The 13,889-nt window shown below is 37.5% G+C and overlaps 1 protein-coding gene across 7 annotated transcripts in view; it reads left to right on the top strand.

The window, feature by feature from the left end:
* PNPLA8 (patatin like phospholipase domain containing 8) overlaps positions 1-13,889 on the top strand; it is a 40,181-nt gene that overhangs the window by 25,043 nt on the left and 1,249 nt on the right. For 4 of the 7 annotated variants that reach the window (XM_054194266.1, XM_054194237.1, XM_054194247.1 and 1 more), the window contains one exon: positions 11,872-12,067. In XM_054194266.1, the coding sequence (XP_054050241.1) occupies positions 11,872-12,067 (196 nt within the window). The other 3 variants (XM_054194298.1, XM_054194277.1, XM_054194287.1) reach the window with 3 other exon arrangements.

Raw genomic sequence — 13,889 nt, 5'->3', positions numbered from 1 at the left:
GGACGCGCGTGATGCAGTTTACCAGTTTGTGAAATTGGTGTGGTTACTGCACCAGTAGTATTTTGCAGCGCCAGACTGCTTGCAAGATTCCCGGCAGGGACTTGCTAAGTGAGGTATTATTGGTAGATTTGTTTAGTGAAATGAAATTGAGAGTATATTTTATTTAGGCATTTAACTTGGATGCATTATAATTTTTATCTCCAGTGATTCAGAGTGATGCTTTGCTAATGCAGTTTTCAGAGCGCTTATTTAAAAAAAACAGCCCTCACTCCCAAATGGGCTGTATTACGTTTAACTATTTTTTTGCTTAGACTTCTGAGTCCACATATCTTTAGTCACACTGTTTACCAGCTAATATTTGCTATAAAACAAACCTTGTCAATTCCATAGTCTCTGTACAGACAATGTAGGTTGCTGCTCTCAAGTTCTGATGTTACCAGCCACCATTTCTTAGATCAAAAAGAACAATTTACTGTCAAGTCTTGCTAGCTGGTAATTTTTATTTTCCCAGGTTATATATGTCTAATGCTGACTTGAATGGGGCTGTATATCCATACAAAATAGTCTTGTGTTATTCATTGCAAATAAAAGCCTAAGAACGTAGTGGGACTATTGATATACTGTTACCTTTTCCCTTAAGGAAAGCTTATTTATGATACGTAGTGGTCTGGTGCTTGATGCGAACAATCACTTCATGCTTCATCAGCTACTATCCAGCCTCTGATTTGCCTTCTGTATTGTAGTTTAGGATATTGCCCTCTTCTTGTTGTCGATACAGGTCTTAGTACTGTGATAGGAAGAATTTTCACCACATATGCAAAATGTACATAAAGTCAGTTAGTTCAATATCCAGTGCATTCAGTCCAGCAATATCCAGTCAAACAGGGCACAATGTCTAAGCCCTATTTCCTGTGCTGAGCTTCTCTTCCAATACAAGGATTAAGCTATAGTGTCAATTCCAAATCAGTTGGCAATCTCTTCAAAGATTCTTTACCTTGCAATGTTTTCTTTTACTGGGGGTATATTTACGCTGCTGTTTTTAGTAGCAGATAAATTTTAGCTTTTTGGCTGCAGAATTTAGAATTAATTCAGCTGGCATTTCCTTAGGAAAAAATGATAAGGGAGCGTAGAGTGAAAGTTTCCCTCAGAGTCAAATTCAGTCCTCTGTCATGGTTGCCAACTGCATCATAGACTGTAGTTCATAAACATGTAAAGCTGTCTTGGCTGCTGCTACCCTTGGAGAAGGTTATTTCAAGAAGATATTTCTTCATTTTTCCCGTGGCTAGAAAACTTCTGATTTTCACTCTTAAGTCTATTCATAGCTAATGGATACAAATTGTCTTTGTGCCAGGAATGTTCTCTAGTTTAATTAACTTGTCTTCTTGTAGTATTTACCCTTCTGATAAAAAAGGCTATGAGTGCTCTCTATATACTTATTTTATTAAGTCTAAATATGTCAGTCTGTCTCAGTCTTGCAAAATAGGCTCTGTGTTCTCTTGATCATCCTAATGGTCCTTCATTGCACCTGCTGCAGTTTGAGTAATCTTTCTTGAAACTGGACTATGCAGCGTGTTTTGGCATGACCCAAGACATACTGTGCAAAGCTGAATGAGATTCCAAATTCAAAATTAGAAGCAAAATTCAGAGGAGTTACTTCGGTCAGGTTGAACACTGTATTTTAGATGATGTCTTAACTGTCATGTATTTCCTATTTCAGAGGAAGGTACAATTTAGAATTACAGTTGCCTTTTCAACAGCTACTTCGCATATAGGTGGTTAAATCATTCTGTGATAGTGCTCTGCTCGGATCTTTCTCATGATTGGTCTGATTCCAACATAGTTCTGAAGTACGTAGCTTTGCATTTATGAGCACTTTGCTTGGCTATATGTCATCTCCTTTGGGGTTTTTTTTTTTTTGGACCTTAGACTCATTCTGTATTTACAGTAAGGCCTTTGTATTTGCAAAGCCTCTAACTTAGTAACAGACTTCATTAGCAGTTGCATGTTTTTGAGAAAATGAGGATGAGCCCCAAACCAGCCATTGAGTAACTTTGATAGAAAACAGTCCCAGCCAAAGAGGTCTCCATCCGAGGTAGACTGTTGTCCCATCTGATCAGCCAGTTCTTCCTCCACCGTAGTCTCTTTCATCACTTCCAGTGGTCTGGTATGTAAGGTGCTTTATAAATACTGAATTTCTTAATCTAAAAATTTATGTTTTAGTTTTTATCTGCTTCTGATAAACACATCTTGTATTTTGCGTTCTAGACGTGTACTTCTTAATTTAGAGAAGTCGTGAAAGTGCAGAACTTTTCCCTTCAGTTCTTACTCCCCCTTCCCCTGCCCCCACTGTGGATACAAATACTAGGTAGTTCATATACAAATCCTGAACACTTCACATCAATTATCTTCAATAACTAGTTCACTTTATTTCTTAAATTTTGTCCATTTTAACATCAGATCCTTTAGTTATGAACCTGCTTTGTTTCAGTTGCAATGAAATGAAATCTAGTGTTTGAGGCAATAAATAAAGCATAAAATTGTATTAAGAAATTTAAATAGCTTACATAGTTTTATTAAAAAAAGCGGTTCTATAGGAAATCCAGTTTCAGTTTGAAATTACAATATGAAAGATCAAAAGAAACGTGTGGAGTGTGCAATATACTTAGTTTTAGAAGTTATCTGTAGAGTTAGCTTACAACATTCTGATTATTGTACAGTTTTAAATAGATGAATGACCAATAGATTTTGAGTAGCATTTATCAGTGATATATCAAATAATATGAGACACCTGGATTCCCTATAGGTCACTTCTAGTCTTCATACTCTTCCATATTTTTCTCAATGCATTTTGAATTTCCTGTCATTTTACTATTCCTTAGTAAACTGACAGCTAAAAGCATAGCCCAATGAGTTAGCAAAGGTAAGATTAATAAGTAATATTAATAACAATCAGGTTATTGATGTAAAAATATATTGAGTCTGAAGAATATTTACATGGTTAGCTTTGGAAATGAAATTTAAAGAATTTTGAAATTTTGAAAATCTAACATGGTCAGCTTTCACAAGGATTAGGATATCTCTGGATCTGGGATTTCTTGCTTACTTGTGGAGGTTTTAATAGTAACGTGATTCTTTTGTATAACTACTAGACCTTTCGCCTTATTCTGATATATCTCGTCATATCAAGTAGAATTTTTATATGCTTCCTAAGTTAAATGTTGTCAGAAAGGACAAACCTTCTAGGCTTGAGCCCTGCAGCGTCATCTGAATCCAGAAGGATTTTATTCAGATCCGTGGGGTTTTTTGTTTGGGGGGTGTGTGTATGATCCTCGCTTGTAGTATTACAGGCAATTCATTATTTGGGAACCACAGTTAAAATACTATTTTGGTGATGTGTCCTGTTGTTCATTGCAGAATTCGTGTAATTAAATCTGCAGTGCAAAGCTTGTGCTTTTAGTGACAATATATTTTATTGCCCAGTAATTCTTTCTTTCTTTCATGATGTCTGCTAATGTTTAGCAAATCTTCATCAGTACAGTGTAAGAGTACACTTTCCATATCTGACACACAAACATGACTTCAATAATGTCTTCAGAGCAGCTGGTCATTTTCTGTGAATTAATGACTAGCTGGGATGAGTTAATAATTTAAGATAATCACCTAGCAGTCCACCTCAGCCAACCATTCATTCTAAAGAAATGTCAAGAGCAAACATGGCTAATGTAGGGTAAAATAATGTAAAATATACTATTAAATGTTTAGCTTATAATAGCAATAGTATTGATAGCTCTCAGAAGCATTTAGCATCACATTTGTGTATATGCAAACAGTGTATTACAGTGTTTCTAATTTTTAGGAAAAAAATTATAAATAATGGTATGGGAGAACAGTTGTATGGAAAAGGAAGCTTTTCAGTAAACTTTCAAACTTTGTTAGACTTCTTGTTTTACTTCATGTGATATGATCTCTGTATAAAGTGTTCTCTTTTTGCAGCTAGTGTAGTAGAAGTACAAATCTAGCTAATGTACCTTCTGATTTTTTTAAAACTGTCAAAGAGAGCAGGAATGGAAATATTAATTTTAGTGTCATTCAGTAATATAAATACAAATGCATTTAATCTTCATTTTCTGTACAAACGTTTTCTGAAGAATTTTTCCATTAGCCAGTTCAAGGGGAATCACTTTTTCAGTGCACACTTGAGCAGTTACTTGTCACAGTTCTATAGTGTTTGTTTTTCTAGTGTCTGAAGAGAAATCGTAATTTTGAGATAGCCTTACGAAGTAGTGAGCACAAGACATTTATTTTGGGAATTTAAAGGAGTATTTCTGCCTCTTCTTAAGTAACAGAATCAGTTCATTCTGAAATTGTTAGAAATTGGGAGTATAGGAGGATTGCATTAATATCTGTCACCAATTAAGGCCTTGGGGAATCAACATAGTGCGGAATACATCATAAATTGTATTTACTGGACCCAAAGGCATCCCTCTTAGCATGATTATGAAGCAAGGGTGTATCTTTCTAAATAAATTGCATGAAATATGTGTATAAAGAGATAACAGTAGATCATTGTATGCTTTATAGAAAATTATTTAACTTATTAAAAAATCTTTTCTCACTTATCTCTCATGCAGCAAAGTGGATCAGGCCCACCATTATAATGAAGCTAAACCAAATTGTTCTAGTGCACTGTACATTTTAGAGGTTACTTGGAAATATTGTCACCACCATATGTTGCTGTCACTGAGATAAAGAGGAAACAATTCTGCTTCTATGCTGTTTCATGTTTATATACATATTTTATGGGATCAGAATAGTTTGTGCAGGGACATAAAGATTTCCTGTACTTGCTGGCAGCTTCTCTTCTGCAGTTTCATCCTCAGTAGTACTGTGACCAGACTGAGTACTTACAAGAGGAGAGCCGTAATTAATGTAATATTTCAAACATTTTTGTATATATTTAACAGAACAAGGTGATCATGTAACCTTTGTATTGAGGAGAGTGTACTTGTGCTGAATGCTATAGGGACTATTTTATTGCACAGTTAAATCTGAATGGGTAAATTCCTTTTTCACAAAGTGTATATCAAAAACTGTAATTTAGTAGCTCAGTGGTGTTCCACTGAGCAAGCCTTAAAGCTTTATATGTGAATATAGTAACTAACATTCTCATAATGGCACCGGGTGCCCGGTGCGATGAGAGGGCTATCTCAGGATATGAATCTTGCAGTTATGTCTATGAGTAGGTCTTACAGGTAGTAAAATAACTCTCCTGTTTCTCATTCCTGTCTTCTGCTCTGAGGACGTTTTGCTGCTACTTACGTGAATATGTATCGAGCTGATTTTACAGAATGACTGAGCAAGGCATACCCATTTAAATGTTTTTAGAGTAGTAATTTTTTCTAAGTAACCCCTTGTATGTAATAGTGCAGCAACTCTTCAAACTCCTCATTTGAAGCAATAAGCCCTACCCTTAATCTGCATGTTTGTTATCTTTATGTTGACTTGAAACATCGAATTTGAAAAATACTTTTCAAAAGACCATTCAAAATCTTAGCCTGTCTTGTCCTAGCCTGTGATAGCTTTGTACTAATTCTGTCTCCACTTTTTCACAAGGACAATGAAAGTAAACAACAGAGCAAGTCTGTAAAAGTGAACTAAAATGCAAAGCATGTCTGCATAGGCAGTGAGGTGAAATGGTTACTATGGAGCCAACAAACTCAGCTTCCAAATATCAGACTTGGCTTTCTTAAGTTATATATCCTTCATCCAGTGCTAGATTATTTTCTTCACAGAGCTTAGTATCATTTCAATGAAACTGTGCAGCACACAGGATGTTACACAGAACAGTTATAAGGCACAGCTTGAGTCTGACAAAATTAGGAAGTGCAATGATAGCCTGTGAATAAATAACTGCCCATGGTAAAGTATTGTTCAGACTGATATATTTTTTTCCAACATCTTAATTTTAAATAATTGTTTCTAAAGTTTCGACTTAAATATGAGTGGTGACTTCATGCACAGTCACCATAATTATTTAAATGGGACAAGATTTTTCAGAAGGTTCTGTGCTACCAGGCTCCCAGGTGGTCTGGAGCATTTGCTTTCCTTGAGACTTCCTGATGTGTTTTCCTTCTGACTGTAGCTTTTCTTTATCCTTAGATCTGGGGAAGCAGGGTATCTTCACCACCGAGTTTTCATTGGAGCATATGCCTACAAACGGTGCATTTTTCCTGCTTTAAATAATTTAAATATTTATCTGGTAGTCAGATCATGAGGGAGCCCTCCCTGACTATTTTGCAACTATCAGAAGACTTCCAGAAAATGCTAGCTACAGCTTTAGACTTCTGACTAACAACCAGAAAGTCCTAAAAATATGGTTACAGTTGCATGGGGAATATATTTGAAAAATCTGTACCAAAAAACCCCATTTGAGTTCACTGAAGAATTAGCTGATAAAATATTAAACAAAATATAACAATGTAATGTTTACCATTTGGAAAGCCTTTGGCAAAAGACTGGAAGTAATGTCCCAGTCCCTGAGTTCACTGCTTTGCTATCACTAATAAGCTTGGGTTTATATGTATGAAGCTCCATTTTAAGATTAATTTATTTGATTACTTCCATTATTTTTATTTGAAATGTTAATAAAAAGCCTTCTTCCCTACTGTTTACCTGCACGATGTGAGAGAGTTACAAACCCTTTTTCAGCACTTACATTATCGTTCCTACTACGGCAGTTTGTGTCCAGTGTACTGCCAGCAAATGAAGTTGGCTCAAACGTGGAGTGGTTTTGCAAAGTTCAGAATATGAAGAAAGATACAGCACTCGCCAGTGCACTGACCATAGCACCACAGAAGAATGCAAAAGGGGAGGGGTGACTCGTGTGTGTTTGGGAAGTGAAGAAGAGTTTGCAGTTGGATTGAGAACTAGCTAACTCCCTTCACCACCACGACATTCCATACTACTAGCAATCATTCAGTCTTCTGGTTATGTCACGTTGTGGTTAATGTATATTTATAAACATCTTTTAAAAGCTGAGCGCTTACAATAAAAATATTTTAATTGGTAATTTAGAAATAATTTATATTAGTTTTTATAATATTATATAACTATATACTATATATAACTTTTATATATATATAACTAATTATATAACTATATAACTATATGATAACTTCAACAGAATCAGAAAAAAAAAAGATACCAAATATAGCAGTTGTCCAAATCAAATTGCCAGGCTAAATATAGAGGAATTCAGAGCAAGGATCAGTGAAGATGCTTGTGACCTCGGTATCCCCTATGTACAAAATTGCAGCACCAGTCACTTTGGAATTGTATTCCAGTGTCTCAAGGACAAGCCTGAACAAGGATATATCATGATTTCATTTACTTTTTAAAAAATTTAGATCTGGCTTTCATATTTATGTGTTACTAGCTTAATATATTTCTTGGGAAGGACTTTTTGTCCAGTTCCATGAAGATAGAGGTATTATTTAGAATCAGAAGGGTTCGTTTCTATTTTTTAGCCTTAGAACTGGAAAATTCTTTGTTTTTTACAGTTTTCTTAGAATTCTCATCTCTGTGAAATCACTGCAACTAATTTTAAAACTGGTGATTTTTTTTTTTCCATAAGAATTTCAGCCTGTGACATAATTAACTCTAAGGTTTCTGGAGCTGCAGAATTAAATAAATTATTGCAGTATTTCCTTCACTAAGTCCTTAATAGTCTGATTGAACTAATAACGTTACTTACTGCTTCAGTAGTTGATCACTGTAAGCAAAAGAGCAATAAGATGAACACCTTTGTTTAACAGAGTAAGCAGGTTTGAAGCACAATATTGATCGGTATGTGATCATTATCAACCATAATCTGGAGGGGAAGGAAATAATCAATTGCCTTCCTTATTGAGTCCTACTTCTAACTTTCCAAAAATGACATGTAGCTATATAAATGCTAGATCTTACATAAAAGGTGTCTAAACTGAAAATTATTAGGAATGGATATTTGCTGTCATTTCAATAAACCTAAATTGGAGAATGTTTAAATATGGAAATCACTGCACAGAGCTGTTGGTGTCATCACAGTACACATTTGGTATGTGTAGGTATATGTACTGTACCTTTCTTTAATCTTTTATTTGTCAATATTACGAAAATACTGTCATATTCTACTATTTTGTACCCCCTAACTTTTGATAACACTAATTTTCCCATGGTGAAGCAATCAAGTTTAATTAAATTATATTGACAAGATCAGTGGAAATTATTTAGTAAGCATGTTTTTAATCTAGGATTTAAAGAAAAAAGTAAGCACTACAAAGATAACTATTTAGATTTTAGATTAAGATTCATGGGGAATTATATCAAGGACAAAAACATCCTTGTATTTAGTTTTCTGTGTAGAAGCTAATTTAAACATAAGCAAAGGATAATGGGCACTGAAGAGACCATTCATTTTAGCAGTGTTTTGAGCAAAGCGGACAGTATCCAGAAGGAGTTCAAAGAGCTTTTTGTAGGTTGAAATGAAAGCTTAATTAAAAAAAAAAAAAACCTCAGCTCAGTAATCCTGTTTTTACTTATTTATCTAGCACAGCTGTAGTTAAAAGAAGTTTCTGTAAAAACTTCAGGAGTTCAGGGTGCTTTTGGATGTAAGGAGCTTTTGCATAGTCTTATTGTAGCCAATATTCTGTTTCGTTGTATTTTATATGGTAGGTTTTTGTGTGGATTTTGAATGGCTATGAAAATCTTCGTCTTTGGTATTGATAATGTTTTCAGCTTAAGTTTTGCCTTTGTAACTGCTTTTTTTTTTTTTTTTTAAGGCATTCCCAATACAGAATGTCCTGTTGAATTCAAAGTCCAAAGTAATCCATTTCTTAATTGGAGTGATAATCATTTTAGTTCCAAGAAGAGCTGAACATACTTTTTGAAATTTGCTGGATCAAAATCTCCTTGTCTGAATCCTTCTCAGATTTACTGTCAGTCATACTGATTCTTATTAGTCCTAAAGTATTTTATCCCGGCCTAAACACATACGCTTCTGACATGTTGCTAGCAAAAGATGTCTCTCCTCATTTCCAGACCTCTATGAGTAGCCTTTGTTCCTATTAGTCTTGCGCTGATCTTCAGACAACTTAAAGCCGCCTCATGTTCCCAGGGCCTGGTCCTCAGGGGGAACCTGAATAACCCTGATGCCTGATGAAAGGACAATACAGAAGAGTTCAAGCAACCTAGGAGATTTCTTGAGTGCATTGATGACAACTTCCTGGCACAGTTGATGGAGAAGCCAACAAGAAAGGTGCTTTGCTGTACCTGATGCTTATGAAGAATAAAGAACTGTTCACGGACATGAAAGTTAAAGAAAGCCTTGGCTGCAGTGACTATGAGATGATGGGGTTCAAGATTCTAAGGGAAGGGAGCAGGAAGAAATCAGGACTGCAGACGTGGATTTCATGACAGCAGACTTCATCTTCTTTAGAGGTCTACTTGGAAGAATCCCATGGGCTATGGCCTTGAAGAGAGGAGGGGTCCAGGAGAGCTGGATGATACTCAGTGATCACTTCCTCCAAGATCAAGAAAGGATCCCAACAAGTAGGAAATCAAGCAAAGGTGGCAGGCATGGATGGGCAAGAAGATCCTAACTGAACTCAGACATAGAAAGGAATAGTACAAAAGGTGGAAGCAGAGGCAGGTGACCCAGGAGGAGTATAGAGTTCCTGTCCGGTCTTGCAGAGATGGATTTAGGAAAGCAAATGCTGGCCTAGAGTTGAATGTGAAGAGAGGGATGTAAAGGGCAACAACAATGGATTCTAGAAGTACATAAATGTCAAAAGGAAGACTAGGGAGAAAACATGGACCCTGCTACTGAATGGGGCAGGGGAGCTGGTGACAAATGACATGGCAGAGGCTGAGGTGCTTAACACTGCCTTTGCCTCAGTCTTTACGAGTAATAACGGCTTTCAGGAATCCCAGGCCCCTGAAGCCAGAGGGAACGTCTGGTGCAAGGAGGATTTGCACTTGGTGGAGGAGCGCCAGGTTAGGGAGCAGTTAAACAAACTGGACATACATAAATTCATAGAGCTTGGTGGGTTTCATCCATGAGTGCTGATGGAGCTGGCTGATGCCATTGCAAGGTGGTTCTTGATCGTTCTTAATGATCGTGGTGATTGGGAGAAGTTGGGAGAGCAAATAACACTCCTGTCTTCAGGAAGAGCAAAAAGAAAGGTTTGGGGATCTACAGGCTAGTTGGCCTCAGCCCAATCCCTCAGGAGGTGATGGAGGAAATCCTCCTGGAAAGGATTTTCAAAGTCATGAAAGACAAGGTGGTGATCATGAGTAGGCAGCATGGATTTACAAAGGCGAACTTACGATTGACTAACCTGGTAGCCTTCTGCAATGAGATGACTACCTTGGTGGACAAGTGGAAAGCAGTGGATGTTGTTTACCTCAAGTTCAATAAAGCCTTTGACACTGTCTTCTATAGCAACATCAGAAACAAGCTAACAAAGTAGACAGCAAGGTAGACTGCAAACTAACTGAATGACCAGGCCCAGAGGGTTGGGATCAGTGTCGCAAAGTCCAGTTGAAAGCAAGTCACTAGAGGTGTGCCTCAGTGGTCAGTACTGGTGCCAATACTATTTAAAGTCTTCATTAATGATCTAAATGATGGGACAGAGTGTCAGGTGCAGGAAGTTCACAGATGGTACAAACCTGGGAGGAATGGCTGGTACGCCAGATGGTGCACCACCACTCAGAGGGACCTCAACAGGCTGGAGAATTCTCATGAAGTTCAACAAGAGGAAAGGCAGAGTCATGCATCTGGGGAGGGATGACCCCATGCACCAACCCATGCTGGGGACTGACTCATTTTAAAGCAGCTTGTCAGAGAAGGACCGTGGGGTCCTGGTGGACTACAAGCTGAACATGAGCCAGCAATGCACCCTTGTGGCAAAAACGCCAACAGCATCCTGGCCTGCATCAAGAACAGTGTTGTCAGCAGGCCAAGGGAGGTGATTCTTCCTCTCTGCACTGCTGAGGCCACATCTGAAGTACTGTTGTCCAGTTCCCCCATACAAGAGAGACATGAGCATACTGGAGCAAGTCCAGCACAGAGCCACAAAGATGATTAAGGGACTGGAGCATCTCTCATACGAGGAGAGACTGAGAGAGCTGGGACTGTTCAGCCTAGAGAAGAGTCTCAGGGGTGATCTTACTGATGTGTACGAATGAAGGATGGGAGGGAATGAAGATGAGGGAGCAGTACTCTTCCCAGCTGTACTCACTGGCAGGACAAAAGACAATGGCACATATGAAAACACATTAAATTCCATCCGAACACAAGAAGAGATTTTACTGTGAGGGTGGGCAAACGCTGAAACAGGTGGCCCAGAGAGGTTCTGGAGTCTCCATTTCTGGAGATACTCTAAAACCCAACTGAACATGGCCCTGGGCAGTGTGCTCTAGGTCACCCTGCTTGAGCAGGGGGTTGGACCAGAAAGGTCCCTTCCAACCTAAATGATTTTGTGATTTTTTTCCAGTTCTTAATCCCGGCTATAGCATCCTGTGTAATGACTGTGCTTATAAAGTAGCTTTGGCCAAGCTTAGCTCTTGTGAATTTTAGTTATTTATTTTGGGGTCTGGAGGCAGTGATTTGGATTTAGTTACAGAATATATCCTTGTAATACCAGTAATAAGCATTTTAGGATGCAGACTGCTTGATTGTTTAAAAAGTTGTCAATATGCGTATCTGTCTTGCCTAAAGGGTCTTCAGAAGATGAAGTCATAACTTGTTCAGATATTCCAGTGAATGCTGCTGTTTCAGCCTACCTCTTCTATATGTAACGTATAACATTTGTACTTGTTTTTAATTTACAGGATGGAGGTCTGCTTCTAAATAATCCTTCTGCGCTGGCAGTTCATGAGTGCAAGTGTCTTTGGCCCAGTGTTCCACTGCAGTGTCTAGTATCGCTGGGCACTGGTCGATATGAAAGCGAGGGAAAGACAAACGTCACGTACACCAGTTTGAAAGCCAAACTCACAAATGTTATCAGCAGCGCAACTGACACAGAAGGTTGGTGACTTAAGATACATTTGTATTGTGACTGCTTTCAGGTTTTTGTTTCTTAGAATTGTAGTTTCAATTCTGAGAGCAGTCTGCAACTTTTGTCTTTCCCCTTCTTCTCTCTACCTGCCTCATTGGAACGACTCGAAACATGTCTCTCCGAAACTCGTTGTGTATAGTTGGTGTTTTAGTACCAGTATTACATGTTTTCTGGAGAGGATGTGAATGCGTTCTTAGCCTTATCTTTGTGAGTCTTCATCTTCACTGTGTTGTTGCTAAGCTCTTTTAGTTTATGAGTTCTCAAGTGTTAATATAAGGTTGATGACATGGGTATACTAGAGTTAAAAGGTACCTTAAAAATCAGAATGATGATAATCCAACAGGATTTTTACAAAGCGATATGTCTTTACTTGTGCTTCTGAATAAAGGCATATTCAGGCATTCATTTCCATAGAAAAATTGTATTTTCTTACTTGGTTTGTTTTTTTCCATAAACGGAAAAACTTAATAGTTAATGTAGAACATCATTTGGTTTTCAACAGCTTTAGAACAAGTATTTTAGCTCTCTTCTATATGTTTTTAACATGTGCTTTTCCGAGGACTGGACTGTATCTGTAAATGGTCATGACTTCCATTGCTGTCAGGAGGAGTCAAGCACGTGCTTTCCAAAATAAACTGTGTTCCTAGGATAGGAGTACACTGGAGCTCTACTACTAGCAGTTTATATCTGTTTTGGTTTTATAAACAGGAAATATTGATATGCAGATACTTTTTTTTTTTCCCCCCCTCTTATAAGGGGAACTGATACTGTAAAAAGCTAGGAATCAAGAAACACTCCTACACTCTAGATCCCTTGCTGCATGATCTCTGTCAGCCATCATTAGTAAGAAAAAGCTAGATTTTGGGCCACTTCTGGGTTTTGCACAATCGTGGAAAGGAAAGACATTCTGTCAAGGGAAAAAAAAGTTTCATTGCAGCAGAAAAATCAGGCAGGAAGTTGGACTCAGGAAAAGGAGGAAAGGAAAGTTTATTGTGGAGACCAAAGGAGAGGAAATGGAAAGAGGGGAGAGTAGATTTGAGCAAATAGGAAGTTATATTATGAAGGAAAAAGAGGAGAATATTAAATAGAGCAAGAAAGACTGGATGTGGTGAGGCAAGAACAGAGACAGCAGAGGAATTCACAGGAGGAGGGACCGAGCAGAGAAGATTCCAGGTTAACAAGAATCTTTTGCTGTGGTCTTACTCGTGATGGTTTTTTCACTTTAAAATTTTTATATAACAGTAAAAGAATGAGGAAGGATGGTAAGAATGCAAACAAGATGGAAATGAAAGAGGATGAAAGATTAAAGAAGTAATGGAATTTTAAGGAAGCCAACAAATAGAAAAGAAATCTAAAAGGAGAGACAAAATGGTTTATAAAAGACAGGAAAAAAGAAAGAGAAGAGGAACCTACAAATACATCACATAGCCAGTTTATTATTGTACTAGTTAACTGAACTGTTACAGTTTAACATGAACGCTTTAAATGAATGTTAAATTCAAACCAAAAATCTCTAGTTATATGTAAAAAAATGATTTAGTTGTAAACAAAAGAAAGCTTTAAACCTAATCTCTCTTACCACAGTCCTTGAGATTAGAGAAGAGTATGTAGCTACTGGTTTCGTAACACCTACTTCCATTAGGACTGAGTGTAACAAATCATGGATATCCTGAATCGGGAGTATGTAAGGCACATTCCTGCTCTTCAGAACGCCCTCTCATTTGCAAAGGAATGGAATATACGTGTAATTAAAAATCTGAATGGCTGCAAAACCTTGCCAACTGTCATACC

Source organism: Rissa tridactyla, chromosome 1, assembly GCF_028500815.1.
Source record: "Rissa tridactyla isolate bRisTri1 chromosome 1, bRisTri1.patW.cur.20221130, whole genome shotgun sequence".
NCBI classification, from domain to species: Eukaryota; Metazoa; Chordata; class Aves; order Charadriiformes; family Laridae; genus Rissa; species Rissa tridactyla.
Note: the sequence above shows the minus strand (reverse complement) of the source record. Positions and strands in the feature narration are given on the sequence as shown.